We start from the raw sequence: 15,838 nt of genomic DNA on the forward strand, positions 1-15,838 counted from the left end.
TGGTACCAGTATTTGGTGTATTCTGATTGTACCCACTCTCTGTCCCCTACAGATTGTTCTACAGCCTATAGACCAGCTACGTGATGTCCACAGTTGTCTGAACACACACCTCACACGCTACAATGAGGAGTTTGGTAACATCCCCCTCAACATCATGCTGTCTGACTTCATCATCGCCCACATCATCAGGATGCACAGGGTTCTCAGCTTCCACCATGGGTAAGGCTGTAACTCTGGAAAACTGGAACTGTTCAGTCTCGGTTGGTTAGAAATTCATTAACATGCAATCTATTGAGACACAGTACAGAGTAACGGCCTCTCAGTTTGTCTTTGATTTTGTATTCCATTTTTTTTTTTTAAACTGTAATACAGTACATGTTTATTGTTTTGATTAAACGTTAAAAGTCCTTACAATTTGCCTTCCTTATCATCTGGAAAGTCTCCTCCTTTAAGAGGTTAAATCAAGCCCATGCAATGAAATGATAGGAGATAAGGATTCACTTTGACTGAACTACATACAAGCCCAACCTGATATAGTGTATGAGTTGATTCTTGGCCTTTCTCTTCTAGTAATTAACATGAGAATATAAACGGTTGTCTCCCTTTGTAGTGGTAACATGCTGTTGATTGGAGCAGTGGGTTCTCACTTGGCTACCTTGTGTAAGCTTGCCCTACACGTGGCTGATGTTCCCATACACAAGGTGGACACCAGTAAGCAAAGTAACTTCTTTGATGGACTGCGTTCAGCAGTGCGACTCTGTGGGTCAGAGGGCAAGATCCTTTCCCTCATGTTCACGGTAGGTCAACGGAAATGTCTGTTTTTTAAGTTTTTCAGTATCTTATGATTGAGATTATCTTTTACAATTTCTGAAATAATTAGTCAAGATTTATAAGACAAAACCTTCAGTGATATTTAAGGTACAAACTTGTGCCAGCAGTAAATATTCTATTGAACTGTTGTAAATTGGTGTTTCATTCCTGTGATCTCTTGTATTGCCAGGCACGTGACTTGGAGGACCCCGTGTATCTGGACGCCATCAACAGTCTGCTTATTAGTGGGGAGTACCCACACCTCTTCTCTAATGATGAGCTTGAGGGACTCCTACAGGTAACATCTGTCTCCAACCCACCTCTACACACCTAACCTTGATGAAATAATACTTTATGACTTTAGGTAACACTTAACATCTTACCATTGACAAATAGAAACTTTTTTATATCACAACCATCATTACTTCTTAAGCTATCATACTGCACAAAAAAAAACCAAAAAAACCTACACAGTATTATAATTGTGTTGACTTTATCTGACACAGGCTATTGGTCCTGCCATGAAGAGGGAGTTCCCCAACATGTCTGTTGATCCAATGAAGTTTTTCGTAGCGAGAGTGAAAAGCAACCTCCATTTCTTAATGTGCTTACAACCTGGACACACCCTGCTCAGCATTGCTGCTAGGTCAGTATAGTCAAACTACTCAGCATTGCTGCTAGGTCAGTTAAGTCAAACTACTCAGCATTGCTGCTAGGTCAGTATAGTCAGACTACACAGCATTACTGCTAGGTCAGTATAGTCAAACTACTAGCATTGCTTCTAGGTCAGTATAGTCAGACTACACAGTATTACTGCTAGGTCAGTATAGTGAAACTACTCAGCATTGCTGCTAGGTCAGTATAGTCAAACTACTCAGCATTGCTGCTAGGTCAGTATAGTCAAACTACTCAGCATTGCTGCTAGGTCAGTATAGTCAAACTACTCAGCATTGCTGCTAGGTCAGTATAGTCAAACTACTCAGCATTGCTGCTAGGTCAGTATAGTCAAACTACTCAGCATTGCTGCTAGGTCAGTATAGTCAAACTACTCAGCATTGCTGCTAGGTCAGTATAGTCAAACTACTCAGCATTGCTGCTAGGTCAGTATAGTCAAACTACTCAGCATTGCTGCTAGGTCAGTATAGTCAAACTACTCAGCATTGCTGCTAGGTCAGTATAGTCAGACTACTCAGCATTGCTGCTAGGTCAGTATAGTCAAACTACTCAGCATTGCTGCTAGGTCAGTATAGTCAAACTACTCAGCATTGCTGCTAGGTCAGTATAGTCAAACTACTCAGTATTACTGCTAGGTCAGTATAGTCAAACTACTCAGCATTGCTGCTAGGTCAGTATAGTCAAACTACTCAGCATTACTGCTAGGTCAGTATAGTCAGACTACACAGTACTACTGCTAGGTCAGTATAGTCAAACTACTCAGCATTACTGCTAGGCCAGTAAAGTCAGACTACACAGTATTACTGCTAGGCCAGTATAGTCAAACTAAACAGCATTACTGCTAGGTCAGTATGGTCAAACTACACAGCATTACTGCTGGGTCAGTATAGTCAAACTACTCAGCATTGCTGCTAGGTCATTAAAGTGCCATTTTTAGGATTACTGCAAGGTAAGTATAAACACCCTGATCAGATATTTACTTGGTCAGTATTGTCAATAAATACGATTCACTTAAAATGATGTTACATTAATACAACACCTAAACTTTTCTCTTTTTAACTGTACAACCTCCGCAATTTTGCCATAATCAATGTTTTATTAAAAATGTTCTCGGGATTCATGCAAACAATTCAGCATTCAGCACTAAGTTAATTATAATTTACATTAAAATGAGTTCTGATATTTCAAAGCCCTGTTTATGGTTGTTACAGTCAGTACCCAGGTCTGCTCAGCGGCTGTGCCATCAACTGGATGTGTGACTGGCCCCAGGTGGCGCTGCTAGGCGAGGCTTCCTATTTCATCACTAGGCACCAGCTTACAGAGGAATTCGAGGACCTCAGGTAGGAATTTTATAATGGCTTATAATCGATAATTAAATCTGATTTCTTTCTACCAAAGTTATATGACAATTTAAAGAATGATCACAAAAATTATCTATTTGTGAAAAAAATAAGTGGTTAACCATAACACATGCACACAGTAGTATGGTTCTGTTTTCTTGTTGCTTCTTGAAGTGTGCATGAATGGATTGGTAGAAGCAATTGATAATTGTATTATCATTAGACCATCTTGCTCAAGTATACATATCATTCCTGTGACACTTTTTAGACCTAGACCCGATTGGCTGTAAGTTTGTGTTTGCAATTGAATTATTTATTCCTTTTGGTGAATGTTATTTAGATGTTTTTGTTATTGACATGCATGTATTTTACAATCTTTAGTTCTATATTTTGTAGAAAAACTTAATATTTAATGAAATGTTCAGATAAAAAGAGGGAAAATCTGAATTATTCCTATCATTGTTGGAATTGTTTGTCTGTACAGTGATGCGATACTTACATCTGTCGCTTCAATGTTTTATGTATCATACCCCAGTACTGTTCACTACATAGACAGTATGTATCGTACCCCAGTACTGTTCACTACATAGACAGTATGTATCATACCCCAGTACTGTTCACTACATAGACAGTATGTATCGTACACCAGTACTGTTCACTACAAAGACAGTATGTATCGTACCCCAGTACTGGTCACTACATAGACATATGTGTATTGGAGGATATTTTTTGTGTCTCTCAAGCATATTCTTGTCTATCTATCATTCCCACTTTGTCATCACTACACAGATTTATCGCTCACAAATAATGCTTCCATATTTGTGCCATTAAGACTTTTATTGCCATGGTGGAATTTGTCATAATTTTTTGTTGTTTTTGTTTTTTGTTTTTTGTTTTGTATACAAGAAGCTGTGATCTGAATAAATGTTACATATTCAAGAGAAACTTAAATGATTAATCCCCCCTTCTTACCTTTATTTTTGATTGGGCTATTTGATGGACTATTAACCTGCTGACATAAACCAGAGCTTACTAAATCAGACTCGGTAATACTGAGGGTATGGTGTGTGACATAGGATTCTACAGAACTCTCTAATCAAAGGAAAATTTGGTTAATTTAAATAATATAAAATCCATCCAGCCCTTAACTAACATTGTTAACATTATCCTTGGTGAAATTTAAAATCAATCCTGTTTAATATGATGTTAGTTTTCTACAGTCATTGTGTTTGAACATTTAAATTTATTAAATGCTTATTTATTTCCATGCTATTAAAAAGACAATTTTCAAATTCCTATATCAGAACAGTCTATCAGGTACTAATATTACCATAGCATTAGCATCGCTCAGTGAATTTATGTAATTAATCATGCAACTAATCTAATGGAATTTACTTTTGATTTTATTAACGTTCAAATTAAAAAGGGAAAAATACATTGTTTTATTAATGCAAATACTTGACATAACTAACTTATTGTTACTGCTTTTTAAATACATGCAAAAGAACTAATTATATCTTACATTAAAATCATATAAAAATCTTTTTGCTCTGTCACATAACATGATCCTATGCATTTCTGACATGAATTATAACATTTGCTACGTTCTAGAATGCTGATAAATATGGAGTTATTGTTTGATAAATTCCATATAAAAATCATAATACCCTGTCCATAAGGTCAGACTGGCGACTAAGTCTCACGACCTTGTACCGGTGACGTATACTAATGTAAATGGTTGGTTGATGATTCCAGTGAAAATGTGACGGTGTGCCTAGCCAACATTCACAGCTTCGTGCTGCGTGACTGTCGCCAGCTGCCCTGGGCCGGAGACATGACAGGGGAGGTAACCATGAACCAGCTAAAGATACATGAAAAGAAGAAGGAACAGATTAAGACCCAGTCCATCACAGTGCCCAACCACCCATACTCCAAACTCATCATGCTGGAGCGTATCAAGTGAGTATTATATCACTTACACATAACCTTGGTCTGTGCGAATTCTATATTTACCTTGTATGTTTTTGTCTCGTCGGTAGTGTACACACCTAAACTAGAACTAGAACCTGTCTGTCCACACGCAACCAACTTTAGTTAGTTGCTGTATTTTAATATGAAATTGTTCATTGCCAATTTTGTTTATAAAGAGCTATTGACTTTGTACATGTTTAGTGTATATGGGAACCATAGATGGAGAGCTATTTGTCTTTGTACATGTTTAGTGTATATGGGAACCATAGATGGAGAGCTAATGACTTTGTACATGTTTAGTGTATATGGGATCCATAGATGGAGAGCTATTGACTTTGTACATGTTTAGAGTATATGGGAAGCATAGATAAACATAAATGTGTACATGTTTTGTTGCTATAGAAACAGGAGGAGGATGCGAACTGAGGATCAAAGTTTAACAAGCCTGTAAGAATACTGACTAAACCAGATCTTTTGATCTATGTAACTCTCTAGGCCAATGATGTACATCATTGTGTACTTTTAATGGATTTTTATTGTGATTTTTATCACCAGATATTTATAGCCTTGCATGCATGATGCCTCAGCCTTGTACCTATATATTACCATATCTCACTCATGTCTTAATCATATTCTTATTTGGGTATACATGTTTATGCTTTTTTTCGATCTAATTTTTAATTTTTAATTTACAGTTCATTTTTCTAGGGCGTTGAGGGGTCATCTGGCATTTTCTTTGCTTCAAGTTTTTTTGTAGAAGTATTGTTCAAATTAAACTTTTGGATATTTCTTTATTTTACATTTGACTTAACCATGCAATTATATTTAAGAGCTTTCTGTTATTTCTTCTGAAGTCATTTCTTTTCGTTTGATCTACTTTTTTAGAAACCTTTTTTTTTAAATCTGAATATTCTCTGACTTAATTTATTGCCAACTTTACACTTGCTTTCTTGTTATTTAGTAAATGTACAACAGTGCAAAGGAAAGATATAGATGGCTCTATTTAGAAAATAACATTTTACATTAGTTCTGTGCAATGGAAATGTGCTAGCTTTCTGTCTTATCTGTGTGATGCCTTATACGTACAGATCTGCTAATGCCCTTACTCTCAGCTTCAGGAGACAGAAACATTTCCTTGATGAAAGTTAAAGTTACATTATTATAAAAACTCTTTGTTTTCATAAATAAATATTGGTATTTGTCTATATTAAACACAACATTAATGTTTTAAATTACATTAATATTGACTGTCATTGATAAAAAACCTTAACATGACTTTAATCATAAGGGACTGACATACTGGCTATATAGGGCTTAACATGAGTGTACAGAAAAGCCTGAATAAACCATCCTTACATTAATAAAGTCATTAGATTAAGTTCACATAACACTGACAAGCTTCCAGAATTATATATATCTGATTTTCCAGCAATTATAAATTACAACTGAACATTCTAAACCTGTTTGTGCCTTTTTGATCAGACAACTCTGACATATATCTTTTCTGAACTGTTGATTTTTATCAAAGAATTTTCAAATCCTATGTATTTTAGTGAGCTGTTTGTTGATACGTTTGTGACCTGCTTGTGTATAGTGAACCCTGTACACATGTCACCTTTGACCATCAATCCATTGTGATCCTTCCTCAAATCTGCACGTCAATTTGTGTGTAGCTTTAACTTTTAGTGTTGATAAGAGTACTTGCCAATAGTTTCCCTTAAATCCCTTCCCTTATATACAGCTTTGAGATTTGTTTACATTGACAACCCATAGATGTAATGGTTGCCCAATCCTAGACCAATACTGCCAGTTTTACTGTTTCATGACAATGCAATGCCTCAGGCTCTAATGATGATACAAAATAATACTACCAAATTCATTTTAACACGCTCTAAAAATGTTCATCAGGAAATAAACTTCATAGAATTTTAAATGGTCTAATTCCACAGGTCTTCAAAATACACTATTCTGTAGGTGTGTTTCGACCAGAACTGTTATTTACATTTTATATCTACTGTAAATTAGCTACCTGCTTTAAGATCTGAGTCACAGGAAAATTTATCTTAGGGAGTTGGTTCAATTGTTTTAAAGAATCAAATATTATGGTGAATTTAATATGCATTCAATTTTCAACTTATCATCATGGTAAGGTCAGTAAAAGAAATACTAGTATAGATAGAAATAAAGTTCCACTTGAACCAATGTTACTAAGAACCTGTTGTGTCCGCAGGAATAACCACCGGTGTGAGGTGGTGAAGGCTAAAAACGAGGTGTACATAGGCCCCACTACCTACCGACGCTTCATGGAGTGCTTCAAGTACCTCTACAACGAGAAGGCCAAGGAAAGGACAAGCACTGTTGACCAGCTCAAGTAAGATAATAAGTTAATAGTCACCCTGGGGGGTAACAATGTATCAATCCAGCTCAACCACATTGATAGTTTTGGGTTTGAAAAACAAAATTGAGATGATAATATTTCAAATTAGGAATAAGTTGTCTAACATATGTTTTGTCATAAAAGTAATATAATTTTGTATCAGATTGATAACATCCATTAGCTGTTATTATTTTTTAAATTGAGTGTTTTTCATTGTAATATTTTTTTTTTTAAAAGCTTCAATACATAATAATGATATTTCTTTTTGTATAACTTAGTTTCAATAAGCATAAGTGAGTTTATTTATCTCACAGGAAAGTGATATCAACCATGGATCAGACCAGAACTGATGCTAAGGTGATGAAGAAGGCCATTAAGTCTATCATGGGAAAGTTTGACGACGCCAAGAAAAACACGGCAGACTTAATGCATAAACTGACCCACAAGGCGACCAATCTGGAGAAGTTGAAGGCCAAGGTTGGTCTGAGCACGTCCCTGGACGCCTACCTCCACCTCACCGAAATGGAGACGGAGGAAGAGGAGGAAGATGAGCTCCTCCAGCCAGGTTAGCAAGAGATTTAGAACATCACAATACATCTACAATAAATTAGTGATGCAGTTTGTACACAGGACTTTTCTTTTTTGTTTTGTTTATCAAGGTACAGAGTATTATCTAAAAGACTAAAAGACCAATATCTATAATTGTTATTTCATTTTAATTTGTCCAGAAGATTCTGCATTGTCATCTAAGAACAAACTATAATTAAAATTCTATACAAAAGAATTTGTGTACAAGTAAAAAGTTCTGAGCAAGTGATATACTGGTACCAGCTTTATATTTGTTTCACAGAGGATTATGATGACTATGACAAAGAGTTTGACAAGATGAGGGAGGCCAACCTAAAGACAAGACAGGTGGCTGCCAAAGAGGAGCATGTAGTAGCACTAAAATATGTGGAGGAGTGTCGCCAGAACCTGGAGTACGCTCGCCAGCAGGTAGTCAGCTAACACACAATACTCTGTTGGACAACCCAGGCATTAATGGGTTATGTTTTTCTTTATGACTCTGTATTCAGACTTATTCAGGCTTTTATTTTCAGTGAAATATATGAAATAAGAAATTTTAAGAAATGACTGATGCTTAATCCCTTTTGCCCTTCCCAGATAATGTTGTTTACTTGGAAGTGAATCAAATGAAATACCATTTTACTATTTTGATGATTTACCTTTTTCTCAGGTGTTACACTGGAAGTCCAGGGTTGACCGACAATGTATAGAGCGACTGAAGGGTTTCAGTACCCCTCCAGTGCTGGTGGGCTCCGTCATGGAGATGGTCATGACCCTAATTGGGAAACGCCTGCCATCTCAGCGTCTCCAAGAGTCACGGGACTATCACGGGAAGGATGACCTGTCTAGTCGTATGTCATCCAGCTCCAGTAGTACCAAGGTCATCTCAAAGAAAGGTAAGGTCATCTGGGAATTTACCATAGCCATTGTCAGATTGTAAAGTGAAGACAATTTAAACCAAACCAAAGCATAGCTGAATCAAGTGATTTCGGTACATATATAACAACTATTGTACATACTCCTACAGCGTAGCTGAATCAAGTCATTTCGGTACATATATAACAAGTATTGTACATACTCTTACAGCGTAGCCGAATCAACAACGATTTTGTGGACAACTCGTACACATTCTCCACTGGTCATTTGTCTGATTTAGGTGACAGTGTACATCACATAGAAAATCTTATTGGTTGTGTAAAAAGAACTTTTCATAATCAAACCATGGATATTTTAATGTGGTGTTAGATCTCGAGCTTGGAATAACTATTTGTAATGTTGTAATCATTCTATTATTCTTATGCTATTTTATGATAGTTGTTACATTCAAGTTGTTTTACTCATAATTGCGTATGATATGTGCATGAAATAGCATAACTTTTCCTTTATAAACTGTTCCCTTTCCCATACTGAATTGATACCTGCATTCAGATTATTTAGCTTCAGCAAATGTAAAACTTTCAAACTATATGTAATGGATTTTTTTCCCTCAAATATATTTGCTTTTACCTTTTCCTTCCTTAGAAATATCAGCTTTGTAATACCATCTGCCTACCATCACATTTCTGTGAGGTGCTCTCCTCGACTATCATACTAATATCAAACAGAGGAATGCTATTAGTCCAGATATTTTGGTTTCCACTTAGGATTGTCAATGACATTCCTTTTAAAGCCCACTCTAACCTTCACAGAGTCCACAGCAAACCTCAACCCCCAGTGTTATATATGTTAAACGTGCCCATATTCCAAACCTCAGTGTCAACATTAATCCACATAGTGACCATGCCAAACCTCAGTGTCATTTTCTCAATCAAATCCACTTGGTCAGGGTATCCACTTGGAGTAGCGAAATTATTTTTCCAGAGCCAGGGATTTTCTAGGTTTCCAGTAAGAGGTCACTGTACAGCTGTAGGCCAGACACCTTGGTTCCTATAGAAAAGAAAAAAAATAAAGAAAAAAATCAGGATTCTTAACAATATTTCTATTGAGAATTCTTATAAACATTTGGGAAAAAGTGTTTTTGTATTAATGGAATTAGATACACGTACATTAACTGTATATCAATTAATAAAAGTTTACGCTTTATCTTGAAATCAAGATTCCCCAAACCCATGTATAAGATAACTTTTAAAACATTAGAATTACATATTTGGGTAAACACACAGTCGCTTCCTTGGCAGATTCGACAGAAGAGATCCCAGGGACTCCAACTACACGTATCTAAACTATATATATGTCTTTAATACATGTATAAGTTACACACTACTAGTTTTAATTTTGTTGCTTTTGTCTTCCTCATAACAGATGGTCCCAGATCAGGTACTTTGTCCCGCACGTAACAATAGTTCCACACACGAGGTCATTCCTAATGTCCTCCCCTGATTTTTGTCTGGTGTTTTTGTGTTAAGCCTATTTTGAGAAGTTTTTGCAATTTTAACACTGTGGTTAAAGACATTTACTGGTAAAAGTGTCACTTTAACAGTGTTTTGTGTATGGTTAAACGCTGTGAGTAGGCCAGAGTATGCTGTGGGTTGATTTAATGTCAATGTACAAACAGTGAAATAATATCTTGATAATATTAACATTTTATTATGTTTTGTGTTTTCCAAACTAAACACTTGGTATAAAACTTTCGCACAAATAATTTGTTTTCTACCTACTTCTAACGGTGTATTAATATTACTGTAGATTTAAAACACAAGTAAAGATGTAGTTTCTATAATCAGTGCCCACCGGTACACCATTGTTCTCCCGATCAATGATTTACCAGACATTTCTTTATTTGTATGACAGATTTCCACTGATTTGTAACTGCTATTATACACTGGTTGTGATTTGTGTTGTGGGTTGTGATTTGTGTTGTGGGTTGTGATTTGTGTGTGTTTGTGTTGTGGGTTGTGATTTGTGTGGGTTTGTGTTGTGGGTTGGTAAACTAGCGTGCTTTAATTGCTATATACTTATCAATGTATCTATATTTCTGAAAGACAAAATACAATTAGTACTGATGTTTGGTGGTTATATGCAAATCAGTTAATCTCCTGTGAAGAATAGCAGCCTCACTATAAATGTTCCTTGTTATCCAATAGATATTTCAAGGTTCTGACAGATATTTCATGATCTCAGGAGCTTTGTCATCCTGCTTTGATATCAATATAAGATGTAATATAATTGTACATAGTGTATATATACAGTGTGATTATCTGCTACTCGTATAACCTGACAACCTCTCTATTGGTCCTCTGTGTGATTACTGTACATCACTGCATCCACGCATATTTATGAAAGAGGCATCAATTTCTGTAGTGAAATTTGTCATTTTTAAAATGTTAACTTTCAAGATTCTAGCTGATTTCAATGATCAACGTCTGATAAAAAAACACACCAAAAAACAACAACTCCAATGTATGTGATTTACAGTATTAACCTTACGTAACAGTGCACAATTTGTATTAGGAATATTTTAACACTACAAAAGTTTCCTCCAGTGATAATCTTACCAGTGTCTTAACCCCTTGTGTTACCTGTTCCTGCAGCTAAGAAAGACGGTGACCGGTTTGACCGGGCCCAGTGGAAGGCCATGACACTGACCATGATGGACACCACCAAGTTTGTGGACATGATGCACAACGTTCCCTGGGAGGATGGTCTCTCGGGCGATGTTCTCAGAGGTGAGGTTTTGTCAAGGTTTATCTCCCCTTACCAGCCATCATTGACTTTGTAACTTTCAAAAAACAATGAAATATTGAGATCTCTTTATTTGCATTGATCCAGATATATATATACAAATTGAGAAAATTGTACATGCAGGAGATAAAAGCATTGATTTATGAAACTTTTTTGGATGCTTGTATACTTTATTTTTCATTTCTTACAGCTGTGGAAAGCTACCTGTCGACAGGCAAAGATGGCCAGTTAGGTGTGACAGGGGAAGGAACTCTCCTCGACCATGCTCAAGGTAGGTTACAGATATGTATATACCAAAGTTTAATTTACAGGAATGTGTAATTGTATACATACACTGTTTGAAAATCAGTTGCAAAATTCATCTTAGATGATTCCAATTATTTGTTGCCCTCCAGATTTGTCATTCCGTGCCCAGAAAAGAACTCCCTCCCCAGACGGTTCCAAGGGTATCACCATTTCTGCAGCCAAGTATGCCAGTGAAGATTGTGCCACTCTGGTCCAGTACACTATCGCCATTGTAGAGTACACTCGTCTGTGTGGTCCACTTAAAACCTCCTTGGAGCGCCTCAATGAACTACAAAGGGAGATTGAGGAAAATGAACGCATACAGCGGGAACGTGAAGAAGAGGTAAACATTGCTATTTACTTTTTGATATTGAATTTTAAAAAAAGAAAAATGAACTGAAATTATTGCCAAACTTTCTCCTGTCCACTTGTACAATAACCTGTCAAACTTAATATACAACCAAATACATTTTAACAACCTTGGTGAATCTTGTGTTGCGGGATTCATCTAAAACTCTTCTCATGTAAACCAACATTTTACTGGGAAGTTTGCCTGTCTAAGCCAACATGAATTCACTCTACCAGAATCCAGAGTGTACTAATAGTGCCAGTTATACATAATACAGAATGTAAGTAACAGATTTTAATATTTTTCCACCAGGCATCGGGCCAGGTAGCTCCCAAGGTAATCTTGACATTGCATGCTGAGTCAGATACTGCATGGTATAGCATGGTGTGACAGAGAGACAACAGCCAATGTAATTTCATGTATCATATCAGTCCCTTCAATCCGTTATAAAGAAGAGACAGTGAATGCTAATGGCTGTTGATTGTGAATGTGATGAAGGTGTATGTTAAGATTCTGGTTGAGATGATAGTGTTTTAGTATGTCATGTCATCACTATTGACTGGGTAGGAACGTGTCATAGATATATAAAGTCACAGATCACCAGGTATAGTTCATAGTCACCATTACCATCAGGTTGTACATTGTTTAGATATTGTGCTATTTGAGGATTGTCTCCAAAATGAAAAGTGGTTGATGTTGCTATAACAGCTGGTTGATGTTTTGATTGACCTGTAATACCTTTAAGTTTTCAATTTTTTTTTTTTTAACAGAATGGCATTGTTTGTGTCTCATTACTAACCAAGATCAATAATTTACAGCTATATACCTTAGACTAAGATCGATACTCTACAGCTATATACCTTAGACTAAGATCAATACTCTACAGCTATATACCTTAGACTAAGATCGATACTCTACAGCTATATACCTTAGACTAAGATCGATACTCTACAGCTATATACCTTAGACTAAGATCAATACTCTACAGCTATATACCTTAGACTAAGATCAATACTCTACAGCTATATAACTTAGACTAAGATCAATACTCTACAGCTATATACCTTAGACTAACATCAATACTCTACACCTATATACCTTAGACTAAGATCGATACTCTACAGCTATATACCTTAGACTAAGATCGATACTCTACAGCTATATACGTTATACTAAGATCAATACTCTACAGCTATATTCCTTAGACTAAGATCAATACTCTACAGCTATAAACCTTAGACTAAGATCGATACTCTACAGCTAAATACCTTAGACTAAGATCAATACTCTACAGCTAAATACCTTATACTAAGATCAATACTCTACAGCTATAAACCTTCGACTAAGATCGACACTCTACAGCTATATACCTTAGACTAAGATCAATCCTCTACAGCTATATACCTTAGACTAAGATCAACACTCTACAGCTATATACCTTAGACTAAGATCAGTACTCTACAGCTATAAACCTTCGACTAAGATCGACACTCTACAGCTATATACCTTAGACTAAGATCGATACTCTTCAGCTATATACCTTAGACTAAGATCGATACTCTTCAGCTATATACTTTAGACTAAGATCGATACTCTACAGCTATATACATTATACTAAGATCAATACTCTACAGCTATATTCCTTAGGCTAAGATCAATACTCTACAGCTATAAACCTTAGACTCAGATCAATACTCTACAGCTATATACCTTAGACTAACATCAATACTCTACAGCTATATACCTTATACTAACATCAATACTCTACAGCTATATACCTTATACTAAGATCGATACTCTACAGCTATATACCTTATACTAAGATCAATACTCTACAGCTATAAACCTTCGACTAAGATCGACACTCTACAGCTATATACCTTAGACTAAGATCAGTACTCTACAGCTATAAACCTTCGACTAAGATCGACACTCTACAGCTATATACCTTAGACTAAGATCAACACTCTATACCTTAGACTAAGATCAATACTCTACAGATATATACCTTAGACTAAGATCAATACTCTACAGATATATACCTTAGACTAAGATCAATACTCTACAGCTATACACCTTAGACTAAGATCAATACTCTACAGCTATACACCTTAGACTAAGATCAATACTCTACAGCTAAATACCTTATACTAAGATCAATACTCTACAGCTATAAACCTTAGACTAAGATCAATACTCTACAGCTAAATACCTTATACTAAGATCAATACTCTACAGCTATAAACCTTAGACTAAGATCGATACTCTACAGCTAAATACCTTAGACTAAGATCAATACTCTACAGCTATACACCTTAGACTAAGATCAATACTCTACAGCTAAATACCTTATACTAAGATCAATACTCTACAGCTATAAACCTTCGACTAAGATCGACACTCTACAGCTATATACCTTAGACTAAGATCAACACTCTACAGCTATATACCTTAGACTCAGATCAATACTCTACAGCTATAAACCTTAGACTAAGATCGATACTCTACAGCTATATACATTATACTAAGATCAATACTCTACAGCTATATTCCTTAGACTAAGATCAATACTCTACAGCTATACACCTTAGACTAAGATCAATACTCTACAGCTATAAACCTTAGACTAAGATCAATACTCTACAGCTATACACCTTAGACTAAGATCAATACTCTACAGCTAAATACCTTATACTAAGATCAATACTCTACAGCTATATACCTTAGACTAAGATCGATACTCTACAGCTATATACCTTAGACTAAGATCAATACTCTACTTAATAATCTATATGACTACACCACTGTACCACTTTTTGACCTTTCAGTGTTCTTCTGTAATGTAGTCTTTTAATTGTTTTTTTCAAAATAATAGGTTGACTTTACCAAATTGAAATACAGCCTTCCATAATACATGTACTTACCATAAACTTTATTGCCAGTTTTCTTGTTGGATATTTGATAGGGGTGATTTTACAAACCTTTATGTAAACCAGTGCTCACTAAGTCCATGATATTGTATCAATAACTATCATTATAATCTAATTGGGGTGTCATCTTTTTCCTGCCATCTTTGACAGCAACGAATGAAAAAGAAGCTTGCCAAGGTTTGTATAGCCACAGTATGGTATATGGGCACGCTCCATGTTGGAATAATTACTGTAGTTTCATTTTATTTTTGTTTTGTTTCAGCTGGTGTTTTTTTATTTCAGTATTTTTATTTTATTTTTGTGTATTTACTGTCTTGCTTGGTTTTAATTAACCCTTAAATGTTGATCTCTTTCATAAATGTGTACTGTGTGGTAGTTCTTTAATTTTTATGATAACACTTAATAAACTTTTGAAAAAGTAATTATGAGATATATTCCTAAATTTCAAAAAAGATTTTGAAGAGCTACTGAGGTTGTTAGACCTCTTTGGTTTTTATTAACATTAACTCATTCACCCCTATAATTTCATAATGAACTATTCCAACCTTAGAATTGGAAGAGTTCAAATGTGTCTTCAGGGATGAATGAGTTAATAGAAATGGACATGATAGGTATTGGTTTATCAGTAAAGCTTTACACTTCTGTTCATGTAATATGTGTCTATAACAGTTACACTGGATGGTCAGAGAATAGTGTTATACTGTATTACTGTGTATTTGTCTGTAACAGTTACACTGGACGGTCAGAGAACAGTGTTACACTGTATTACTGTGTATTTGTCTGTAACAGGTTCACTGGACAGTCGGAGAACAGCGTTGCACTGTATTTCTGTGTATTTGTCTGTAACAGTTAC

General features: G+C 35.6%; 1 protein-coding gene across 2 annotated transcripts in view; it reads left to right on the forward strand.

The window, feature by feature from the left end:
- Positions 1-15,838, forward strand: part of LOC110467327 (dynein gamma chain, flagellar outer arm-like) — an 88,229-nt gene that overhangs the window by 50,070 nt on the left and 22,321 nt on the right. Inside the window, exons 61-77 of one of the 2 annotated variants that reach the window (XM_021524428.1) lie at positions 53-219; positions 611-797; positions 1,001-1,108; positions 1,317-1,456; positions 2,697-2,825; positions 3,094-3,111; positions 4,581-4,784; positions 5,199-5,243; positions 7,027-7,167; positions 7,488-7,738; positions 8,024-8,169; positions 8,411-8,636; positions 10,042-10,056; positions 11,271-11,405; positions 11,612-11,692; positions 11,817-12,049; positions 15,136-15,162. In XM_021524428.1, the coding sequence (XP_021380103.1) occupies positions 53-219; positions 611-797; positions 1,001-1,108; positions 1,317-1,456; positions 2,697-2,825; positions 3,094-3,111; positions 4,581-4,784; positions 5,199-5,243; positions 7,027-7,167; positions 7,488-7,738; positions 8,024-8,169; positions 8,411-8,636; positions 10,042-10,056; positions 11,271-11,405; positions 11,612-11,692; positions 11,817-12,049; positions 15,136-15,162 (2,253 nt within the window). The remainder of the gene's footprint in view (positions 1-52; positions 220-610; positions 798-1,000; positions 1,109-1,316; positions 1,457-2,696; positions 2,826-3,093; positions 3,112-4,580; positions 4,785-5,198; positions 5,244-7,026; positions 7,168-7,487; positions 7,739-8,023; positions 8,170-8,410; positions 8,637-10,041; positions 10,057-11,270; positions 11,406-11,611; positions 11,693-11,816; positions 12,050-15,135; positions 15,163-15,838) is intronic. The other variant, XM_021524429.1, reaches the window with a different exon arrangement.

The sequence above is a fragment of the Mizuhopecten yessoensis genome, unplaced genomic scaffold (assembly GCF_002113885.1).
Source record: "Mizuhopecten yessoensis strain PY_sf001 unplaced genomic scaffold, ASM211388v2 scaffold11169, whole genome shotgun sequence".
Lineage (NCBI taxonomy): Eukaryota > Metazoa > Mollusca > Bivalvia > Pectinida > Pectinidae > Mizuhopecten > Mizuhopecten yessoensis.